The sequence below is a fragment of the Mytilus edulis genome, chromosome 5 (assembly GCF_963676685.1).
Source record: "Mytilus edulis chromosome 5, xbMytEdul2.2, whole genome shotgun sequence".
NCBI classification, from domain to species: Eukaryota; Metazoa; Mollusca; class Bivalvia; order Mytilida; family Mytilidae; genus Mytilus; species Mytilus edulis.
In genome coordinates this window covers 6,810,097-6,821,648 of record NC_092348.1, presented here as the reverse complement: position 1 = coordinate 6,821,648, position 11,552 = coordinate 6,810,097, and the positions used below count along the sequence as shown (strand labels likewise).

At 33.1% G+C, this 11,552-nt stretch overlaps 1 protein-coding gene across 5 annotated transcripts; it reads left to right on the top strand.

The window, feature by feature from the left end:
• Positions 1-6,088: 6,088 nt before the first annotated feature.
• LOC139525371 (zinc finger protein 480-like) lies at positions 6,089-11,327 on the top strand. Of its 5 annotated transcripts, XM_071320642.1 has the most exons (4): positions 6,089-6,174; positions 8,954-9,464; positions 9,525-9,603; positions 9,640-11,327. In XM_071320642.1, exons 2-4 carry the CDS (start codon positions 8,991-8,993, stop codon positions 11,325-11,327), a joined length of 2,241 nt encoding a protein of 746 aa, XP_071176743.1. In that variant the 5' UTR covers positions 6,089-6,174; positions 8,954-8,990. The 5 variants fall into 5 exon arrangements, with proteins under 5 accessions (XP_071176743.1, XP_071176742.1, XP_071176739.1 ...); XM_071320641.1 differs by having other exon boundaries at positions 9,555-11,327; XM_071320638.1 differs by having other exon boundaries at positions 9,525-11,327.
• The last annotated feature ends 225 nt before the right edge of the window (positions 11,328-11,552 follow it).

Below are 11,552 nucleotides of genomic sequence, written 5' to 3'. Positions count from 1 at the left end.
TAAGTGCTCACAATCGTGATTAGAAGGTGGTGCAAAAAGTGTATATGAAATATGTTGAGAACAACTATCTGATTTTTTTTCTACCCAAGGTCGTGGTTAAACTAGTTTGATCTGGCCCTCCAGCTTCCATCACCAATAAAATCAAAAGTACTTGAAAGCACTAAATGGTAAAGATGGCTTCAATTTATCATATTAAATTAAATATTGCATTGGTTGTAGTTGATGTAACAGCTATTCTAGACAAAAGAAAGATAACTCCAATTTTTATTAAAGATGAGGTAAACAATGGCAAAATTTATATATTTGGAACAGATGGTAGATTCCTGCACCTTACAAAAATGATGTAATTTTCTCGACAAGTGTTACATCTTTTTGTGCATATATTACATCGATAAATTTATGGATAGGGTGTATAGAATGTTATGTCAATGCACAATATTTTGTGTATCAAAAAAGGTAGTGGTAAGCCTTGAAACAATTAAAAATCAAGTTAGTCTCATCTGAGACTAGTCTACTACTGTGTTATAGTAGTCTCAGGTCTCATAAGGTTTTGATTGCATTTCATGCAATCTTTACCTAAAATGACTGTCATGACATAGCACAATATTGCCGAATCAAACTTCCAATTTGTTGTTTATAAACTTCATCAGTAGATTTCACCTTTGATTGTCTTCAGAGAAACTTTTGGTCAACAAGAACCAAATAAGAATTATCCTGGAAATGTCAAATTCCGACAGTATTGAAATAGTTAATTCTTCAATTTTGCCTTGCATCCAATCAAAATTTCTTCTGAACTACTGGTCTGATATAGAACAAGGAACTGGATCACTATTAAAGTTGAAAAACAGAACAAATGATCTTTCAAATGTGAGTTAAAGGAGATTTGGGAATTGTATCAAAGAGACGGAGACACGAAGATATAATTAATCTAAAGACCTCCAGAGGTCACCATAATGTCCTTATGATAAGACTATATTTAGCTCATAACTGTCCAGATTATTAACAAATTGTGAACAATTTTGATAGATACCATTAACTTTATGTCATGAGCACCGAACTCTAAAATTAAAAAAAGGTGACAAAAGACGACCACTTTTATCATCATCTGTGTCCCATGGTCACGTTCCCCACCTATTTATTATATCTCATCTTTTCTCCTTTTCATGTACAAAAGTAGAGAAACATCTTGGTCTTGTTTCAAACTATGAGTTGGGCAACTGATGTCGGTTACATCTCCCTTTTCTCCCTACGTGTTCATATTCCGGTCTAACTGAGTGGAGAAAATCTGTAATGATTGTCTGATTAAGTTCACTGATGAAAAACAATTACATGTTAGTCTAAAAGTCCTACACAATCTATAAAAAAGGATATAAAATATGTCAGGTTCATTGGTATCTGAAAATTTCCCAATGCATTGAAACTATTTACAACAACTGCTAAGGTTTTAGACAAACTTGAAAGACATGCTTAATATACCGTCCTCATGTCCTGCAGAAGTCGTATATAGTCTACTAAAATCGTAAACATTTGATGACACTTGATACAAAATACAGAATGACGAAATCTGATTGGTAAACATAAGCAACACGACGGGTGCCACATGTGGAGCATGATATTCTTACCCTTCCGGAGCAATTGAGATCACCCCAGTTTTTGGTGGGTTTCTTGTTGCTTAGTCTTTAGTGTTCTATGTTTTGTCTTGTGAACTATTATTTGTCTGTTTGTCTTTTTCTTTTTTCGCCATGGCGTTGTCAGTTTATTTTCGATTTATGATTTGACTGTTGCTCTGGTATCTTTCGCTTCTCTTTTTTTCCAGCTTGACATCCAGTGAGTACCGTAAAAGAAGGTCAGAAGCCCTCATTATTAAAGCCAAAGCTTGGATTAAATGCAATTAAGGACCAGTATATGGCGTGGCGTGCTGAAAGACATTTGAGAAAGAAATTCAGGCTGAACAGGCAGGGCCGTAACTACCTATATGTACACGAAGAACTTGAATTTGTATTATAAACTACACACTTTTCCGGATTTTTTATCCGAAGTGAACCATTTCAGTATTTGTTTTAGTTTTTTTTTTGGTGTGGCCATCCATCTGTTATTCTTGCTTTCGACAATTTTAAATAAAACTTAACTAAATAAATCACATTTATTTAGGGGCTCAATTAAGCAAAGGAAGTTCCCTTTGTATTGTGAATCTTTTATGATATTGGAAATTCGTTACCGGCTAAATCAGCTGTTGTATATAATGTTTTTAACGTGTACGTCTCCCGATTGTACGAGAACATTATGGTCAATGCCTTAGTTGTTAACACTCCCAATCGTTGTAGTTCTATACATGTCTGTTCAGCTTTCAACAATATTGAAATTCAAGGTCCTCGATAAAAAAAAATATCTTTCGTTCTATTATCTTGCTTTCAATGATATGGGTTTTTTTTTAACTTACCAGTTTGATTTCTAACAAAAATATCTTTAAATATTAAAAGATAAAAATTGTTTGCAAAACAAATTGCTTCCAGGTTCAAGCATTATTGATGAGTCTTAAAGTATGGAAATCGAAGGAAAACGGGTAATTTTTAGCCATTTTATTGAGAGAGAAAAATCGGCGGTCACAATGTATTTAATGTTAATAATCTGAGACTACTACTGTTATAGTAGTCTCAGTAATAATTAAAGATCAAAGTATGGCCTTGGCTTCAAGACGGAGCCTTGGCTCACCCCGAACAACAATCTCAGTTCGTTTTTGTATAAAATTGCTTCCAGGTCCAAGCAATACTGATGAGTCCATTAGTAAGGAAATCGAAGGAAAACGGGTCATTTTTAGTCATTTTACCGAGGACAAAAAAAATCGACGGGTGGCTACGCAAACCAACCCCCCCCCCCCCTATCTTGGGGCCTCAATGGGGGCCCCAAAGCCCTGCCTCCCCTGAATTCGAACCCTAGTTACGGCCCTGACAGGGAAGCGTTGGTATTGTTATTGAAAAGGTTGGCAGTTTTTTTTTACCTGCGTGGTAAAGGATTACCGAAAATAAAGGACTGCATAAAGTAAAAGATGGAATAAGGATAATTCAGTAATGTTGCAAACGTGACAAATGCTAGATATCCTAGAATAAATCGATTAAAAACAGATATCTGAATCATAAAGGCAAAGAGGCCCCTCATGTCCAAGTAACAGTCACATAATCACAAATTGTTTGCCAATAACATCGCATAATCAGGCATATGTTTGTAACAAGATAAATGATCTTATAATTAACTAGATGCTCTTAAGAGCCTGTGTCGCTCACCTGACTCTACTTGGGTTTTTGAAATCATATATAAAAAGATAAAAATCATAACAGATACTTAAATAATGGTTAAGGCCAAATTTAATTTAATATTGGCCCTGTAATTCAATAATCCCGATGGCCATCTTGGACAGAAAATCAGCAACATTTCAGCGGATCCTCACAAGGAACATTCATGCCACATTTGGTTCCATTCCGTTCAGAAGTTCTTTAGAAGAAGTTCAAAATATGTAAAATGTTTACGACGACGGACCAGGTGAGCTAAAACTACAGTTCTAGATTATCAAATAATCATGGAATATTTGGTCTGGTAATCAAAGAATCACTACAAAAACTGCCAAGTAATCACATAATCAAATACCCGACGAGGATGCTCAGCAAAAAAATTTTTAAATACCTCGTCTAGAGAGAGGTGTTGACGCTATTATGATGTGAAATATAGGAGGTAAAAGGGGATGAGGGATATAGAATAGAACAGAACATATTTTATTTCCAATTAAGGGCCCACAAGGGGCATACAGAGCATACATGAATAAGGAAAAAGAATATTGATTTGCATAGATACATAGATACAAACATTTTTTTACATACAGTTACAATACAATTACTAACTCATATTCACTTTAATAAATTTACCAACAGCATTAAGGACCTGATTGTCTTCACAGTTTAATAAATAAATAAATTTATGCTGATTATGAAATATAGAAAAATTTGGAATTCTTTGGCAAACAAAGCCAAAGAGAGCATCTCTATCTGATTTAAAATTTTCACAGTTAGTTAAAAAATGGATTTCATCTTCAACACAGCCAGAGGAGCATTTTTTGCAAATTCTTTCATTTCATGGAATATTTGAAAAACGACCAACTTTAATTTGAAGCTTATGAGCAGAAATACGTAATTTGCATATAGATCTTCAAAAAATCAAAGTTCTTAATTAAAGAAAGATAATTTGCATAACCAAAATTCTGCTTAAATTTCACACAATTAAACAGTTTTCCATCTGAAGCTTTATTTTGGCTAGCATACCAATTGCTAATATATTTAGTGTGAACTAATTTGCTAGATATGTTCAAAAATTTATATTGTCCGAAATGTTTTATTTCTTGTTTAATTTCAAAAACTTCTTATACGTTTTTAACAAATGAGAACCAAGAAGTTATGTTAGATTTGTGAAGCTCTTGGCTATAGGCGATATAAAGGTATAAGGGATGTTATAGGGGTTAAAAGTGGGGTGTTTGACATAGGAGTAAAAAAAATAGGATCTGGTAAAAATAAGGAAAATAAACGGAGATTAGAAAAGATTACAAAACAAAAGAGGAAAAAGAGGGTTTTAGGAAATGTGGACCCCCTCCCCTGTCAGCCCTCTGTCTGTCATGAATTTTTTTCAGCCTGACATCATTAACTTAGTCAACCTTGTATAAAATTGTTTGAAGTTTTGACTTTATGAGAAAAGTCCAGAGAAAAAAATAGGTTTATTTTCATTTCCCGAATTTTACTGATAAAAAGACTCCGTTTTTACAGTTAGAAAGTAGATACTGTCTGGGTTAAGAATGCTAATTTCAGATCAGACTATACAAAGAGAGTCGTGGTGTAGTGGTTAATGCATCGGACTATTCACACAAAGGTTCCTGATTCGAATCTCGTACCAGAATGAAAATTTCAGGGACTGAATTTTCGGCTCTCCTTTTGCGAATATGGTCTTGAGGAAACGATGATAGTTTGTCGGAAGGGGACGATAAAGGGCGGACCCGTGTTGAGAGAGAGCTATATCGCTTGCAAGTAAAAGACAGTCTTGTAGATTTTGAAAAAAGCAGGCTAATGCCGCTACAAGGCAGCACTCGCACCCGCAAAGTGGAAAGGGATTTATCATTAATATAAGTTGCAAAACTTGTTTCCCAATCCACTATAAAATAAATATGTTTAAACTAATTTCAGATTAATCAATTTGACAAACCTCCATAGATTTTTATGAAACTTTTGTGAAAGCCTTTCAAGGTAGGATTATGATGAGATTAAGTCTGCATCAAATATAATATACTTCACTTTTCAGTCGGTATAGGTGTCAGACCACCAATTAAAAATCCCTATCTGTTCAACCAAATTTTGCAATTTTCACAGCTTTCTAAATATTTTACCTTAAGTTTAACTTCATAGAAACCAGGTATATCCTTAATTGTACATGTATCAGCTTTCTACATGCCATTTTTCACCATACCTTTAAATCCTTCTAACAAAATAACTGACCTTCAAACAGAGGTACTCCAAAAAAAAAAACTGGTTTTCTGGAAATCTAAAATTAGTATACTATGGAGCGCATTAATCCTCAATTTTTAATGCAAACTCATAGACAAGTGAATTTTGGCTCAAAATGATCTAGATATATTTCTCTTTCACCAAAAGTTTCATTTCCGCTTTGGTGGTTAGTTTAAGTAAACAAGGACATCAAAAGCACTTTTTTGTGTCAGAGTAGGGCTACTTTTACGTTCTAAATTGGAGGGAGTAATTGGTGGTCTGACACCTATATTTTACTGAAAGTCAGATTTACTTTTTTTTAGATGATGTATAATTTTGGAGATTAGCTTTAACAGAATATGTACAAGTAATTGATCATGTAGATAATGAAATTCCCAAAGTTTTTTTTTTAATTTGTATTTCAATTATTTACTGTCACCATTGCACTATTATAACGTCAGCAGTAATCACAGGCGTGATTTTAGTTCTTTATATAAATGAGTAGGCCGAGTTTGTTATAGTCTGTTTTTGATTGGCCGAGTTTGTTTTAGGACGACTTGGCCAGCACCTGTCAGACTCGGAAATTATCACCAAATCGACTCTAGAAATATACATCCTTTGAAGTTTCCGGTATCAAAAGGACAAATATTTTCTTCAGGTATTTATAAAAAAACAAATACTAATCAAATGTGTCTCTATTCTTCTTGTTTATTCTCTTTTTTTCCAGTGATGGTCAAAAGGATGAACTCCAGGTTCTCCTGATAGAGAAGAGATTTACAGAAGTTAACAGTGTCTGTTTCTGTTTCTGTTTCTGTCGGATAATAGCCTCCTTCAACAAACTGAAGATTCTGCTATATATGTTTCTTACACCGACTTAAAAACCATTAGCCTTTTTTTTGCTATTTTTGGGGTGCACCAATATAGTGGTGGATCATACATACATGTACTAATGAAGAAGAATGCCACACTAAATATATATAAGAATTAAGAGAATGTAGTACTGTATGACCATGGCATGAGTGCCAACAAAATTTGAGACAACTTTCCATCCAATGTAAAGCCTACTAAAGGTTAACCTTTTAAGGTCAAAGTAAGGTATTCAACACGGTCCTTGACTCACACTAAACAGCAATCTCTAAAGGGTCCTAAAAAATTACGTGTAAAACCGAATGGAAAAACCATCAATCTTATCAATATAAAAAAAAAAAGAGACAAGAAACATTGTCAGTCATTGGCCTTCTTGTACCTTAGGGGCCCAATCCATATGTAGCTGTACTAAACTATCCTTTACCTAAGCCATACCTAAACCTTATACTTGCTCAAACCCTTAAACATACATTAATCTTAAGTATTGAGACCCTTAAAGTAATAGAAGGCTGAAACATTTACGAACCTCATCAATAAAAGACACCACTGAACATCAGGTTCCTGACTAATCAGTCAGCTATAACAGTGTAACACTGAAGCATTTGACTGCACTTTTAAATAGCAGTCTACCAGTCATTATAAAAATCACCATAAAGTATATTAATGTTTTTTATTGAGAACATCTGTATAACTTGTATTTCTTTTAATATGCAACCTAATATTTCTGTTTGTGTTCTTTTTTTATTTGTTCATAAACATTAATAATGTGTTAACTGTCGATATATATTTATAGTCTTTTTACCCCTGTCTGTGAATACCTGTCACTTTAATATAATTATAATCAATTTAACTATTGTAAGTTTATTGTCTTAATTTTGTATGCCATTTAAGGAATGACTGTAATATTTTTTATGTTATTTCGAATAGACAGAAGAAATATTACAGTCATTTCATATAATTTAATTCTAAAATTCCATTTTAAACCGTAGAAAACAATGAAAAAACGTTGATGACGTCACAGTCACATGACTATTTAAAATTATGTCTATGGGCTGATAACAAAATAACGTCAGCCAATCAGAAGACGTGTTACATCCAAAATTAAATTATAATCATTTAATGTAAATCTGTTTGTGCTAATAAATATTGTCTTATCAAATCAAAAGACATACGAAAACAAACAAGTGAATGTACATTTTACACTGACAATAAATTTGATCTTTGATACAATGCAAATACAAAATCAATAAAATAAAGTTTTAAAAGTTATATATGTACACATGTATTCTCCATCGAATCGTTATTCACTGTGACTGTACATCGTGTGTATGTCCATTGTACATGTACATGTATGTTTACTAAACTCAAGAAGAAAGCTCATGATTTAACTTTATAAACATCTGAATAAATGGTTCTTGATAGATTTAATTTAATAAAATACCTGAAATATATTCCCTGTAACCAAACTGCCACAGTGGTTTTGTAGTATGATGTTTGACTCAAGTGCTGAAGCTTACAGTTAAATCACAGCTGGGTAAACCAAAGACTTGAAAATTGGTATTTGCTGCTTAGCTACTTAACACACATCATTTTATAGGTGCAAGGGCAAAGACTGGTTATGTATTAATTGTATTAATGTGTCTGGATAACAGGTCGTCCTGCAGACTGTTATACCTTGAGAAGAAGTAGTTTAAATGCTGGCCCAATGTGGCCTCTGTATTAAGTAAAAAAAAATTATATTCATATCATTCAACCATTTTATAGTCTTGAATTTGTATTTAAATTGCCATTGGAAGTAACATCCATCCATCCCTGTATTCAGTACAGATTTCTTTAAACATCTGTCTTTAAAATTGCTTGGGTAATGTAGACAGTTGGAATGTAATTTGGTTATTTGGATTTTATTTTTTTTCATTGTTCATGTTGTTTGCTCTGAATAATCTTTTTAATCTTAAGTACATGTATACCTCATACAGTTACATTCAATGTATTAAACAATACTATGCCAGTCTGCACTGTAACCCACGAGTATGAATCCCCAGACTAGTAAAATTTTATTCAGACTGGTGAGTTTTTACAAATGTTTTTTTTTCAGCTTATTTAGAAAAATGTTAGGAATATTGGTCTTAGAAATTGAAGTGAAGAAACATTTTGGTGCTTACTATGCTTGTCTAACCTTGTTTTGGTGAATTTATCAACTATGACACAATCTTTTCAATATTTAAGTATCCATACTGTTTTGTTTTAAACTTAAATTTCCCACCCCAAAAGTTTTATCAAAAATGGCAGGGGAGACTACTTTTTAACAAACACGTGAAAGGAAAATAATTTCAAAGGCTTTTCTAAAATTCATCTTTATTTATTAGGTCAGATGAATTAAAGAAATGTTCTGTTAAAGTCGGAGAAAAATTATTTATATCTTTTAATATATAGTTTATTGATAATAAAGCACTATCATACCCCAATGGGGTTGATGGCATACATGTAAATGAAAACACAATAACACATTACAAAAAGACTAAAACATTGTTATTAATTTGTATACATTGAAAACAATTTTCTTTTTACAGGTAGTTCTTACCCTGGTACTATTATCAGCTTACTCAAATGGATAACAATAGTATTCCATTAGAAAACCAACAACAGATAACTATTGATGGGATAATTGATAATGTGGAGCACCAATTTGTTTTACCAGTGGGACAAACAATACAGGAAGATCAAGTTCAACAGCTTGCTATCGAACTTACTTCAGACAATGGTGTCAAATATTTGTACATACTAACCGATGGTACCTCAGAACAAAAGATCAGCAGTGTTGAAAATATAGTCAATGCTGAATCAGTTACATTACAAAAAATTACAGAGGAACAGCCTGAACTGCAGGAAGATGTCTGTTTACAGCAAAGTGACATTGTAGTTATTAATACAGAACAAGATGAAAAACTTAAACAAATTGAGGACAGAAGTTGTGGAACAATGACAGAGGATGATTACTTGGAACCAGAGCCAGAACATACTGTTAAGTTACTAGTATCCAAGGAAACATTTGTCGTTCCTCATACAGTAACATTACCCAAGGTGGTTCCTCATACAGTAACATTACCCAAGGTCGTTCCTCATACAGTAACATTACCCAAGGTCGTTCCTCATACAGTAACATTACCCAAGGTCGTTTTCACAGCATCTGAACCAAAAGATGTGGTTAGTGAACCAATACCTTCTGAACCAAAAAATGTGGTTAGTGAACCGATACCTTCTGAAACTGTAATAACACCACTAACTGTATTATATGGAATAAAAAATCCAAAAGATGTATCTCAAGAAGTTACTGTTGACAAAACAGCAATTTCAGAGGTCACAGAAAGGTCAAATGTGATAAATGGTCAAAAAGTATTAGAAAATGCTGAGATAAGGAAAGAAGTTCAAGATGAAAATGGACAAATTAACATTGAAAAGTCAGCAGAACCAGAAAAAGAAATCAGCAATGGGGAATTACTAGAAGAGGAAATAAATATAATGAACGAAATGAAAATGGTTCCATTAACCAAAGTATTAGTCTCTAAATTTTATAAAAACAAAACTGGCAAAAATGTTACTGAACAAACTGACAATGGTGATTCCAAAAGTGAAAATAAAATGGATGAATCTGCTTTAGAAACCAGTGAGGATGATTATGATAATATAAGTAGCATGGAAGAATCAGATTCTGATGTAGATCAGAGTATCACTGAAGAAGAAATTAATCGGATGGAAACAGCTCTTAAACTAGACGATGAAACATGTAAGGAAATCTTAGCCAGTCTTGAAATGGTGGAAGACAATAAAGAAAAGTCAGATGGAGGGAGTCAGAACAAGATAAAAGGTCTACCGGTATATGAAAGACCAAAAACAAGAAACTCTACAAAAAATAGTATCAAAGAAAACTTAATGAATAAAAGTACTGAAGATAAAAAGCCAAAAACTTTTGCATGTAAAATTTGTTCTAAAGTGTATACCTATAGAAATACATTACAAGAACATATGAAAAACCATAAAAATGAATCATACCAATGTGAAAAGTGTGATAAAACATTTCAAACACCTAAAAAGTTAGCAAGTCATGTAAAAAGACATTCCACTAAACAGCCACACTTATGTGAAGTCTGTGGAAAGTCATTCAGAATAAAAGAAACATATGAAAACCATTTGTATACACATTCAAAGAATACGGAAAAACCATTTAAATGTGATGTTTGTGGAATATCCTTCATCAAGAATACATACCTTATGAGACACTCTACCTGTCATACTGGTGTCAAACCATTCAAATGTGAGGAATGTGAAATGAAATTCAGAACAAAAGGTGACCTTCAACGACATGAAAGAGTGCATGGAGAAAAACCAGGTGTCAAGCAGTTCAAATGTGAAATTTGTAATAAAAGGTACTGTGCTGAAAGTGGCCTTATTAGACATGAAAGATCTCACAAAGGAGAAAAACCACATAAGTGTGATATTTGCTCTAAAGCCTTCTCCATGCCTGGTGACTTGAAAAGACATGTCAAAACACATTACGGTGGTGATTATCTCCCCTGTGAGATTTGTAATAAAGTGCTGACATCTAGTGTAGGGTTGAAGCGACATTTAAGAATGCATTCTGGAGAAAAGCCTTATAAATGCACAATATGTGGAAATAAGTTTGTTGATCAATGGGGCTTGATGAAGCACAAAAAGTCCCATGAAGAATCAATCCAACCAGGACAGCCGTCTGTCCAAGTAAAGAATAAAAAGTCACATGATATAGCTGCCCAATCAGAACAACCATCTGTTCTAATAAAGAACAAACAGATACATGAACTTGAAGAGCCATATGCATCTTTGACAGAAATACATATTACACGCATAGAAAACGAGTTAAAAAAACAACAAGCTATTATAGTTAAACAGTCAGAAACATTTATTTAGACTGCCAAATGAAGCGCTTCCTTTTTGTTCCTTAACATTTCAGGTGTTATTCTTGTATTTACTTGCTTATTTTTCTCAAATACTGTGGATTTATTTTTGTGTGTGCAAATTTTAGTGAACCGATAAAAAAAATCATTTGTCATGGAAACCTGATGTCATTTTATATGTAATTTATACTTTGATGTACACTTAAATTTATGGTTCACCTGTACCAAAGAAAATCTT

Excerpts from the sequence above, each read along its gene's own strand:
- LOC139525371 (XM_071320638.1), top strand. The coding sequence starts at position 8,991 with ATGGATAACAATAGTATTCCATTAGAAAACCAACAACAGATAACTATT. Across the intron at positions 9,465-9,524 it reads ATACAGTAACATTACCCAAG|GTCGTTCCTCATACAGTAAC; the intron begins GTGGTTCCTCAT and ends ACATTACCCAAG.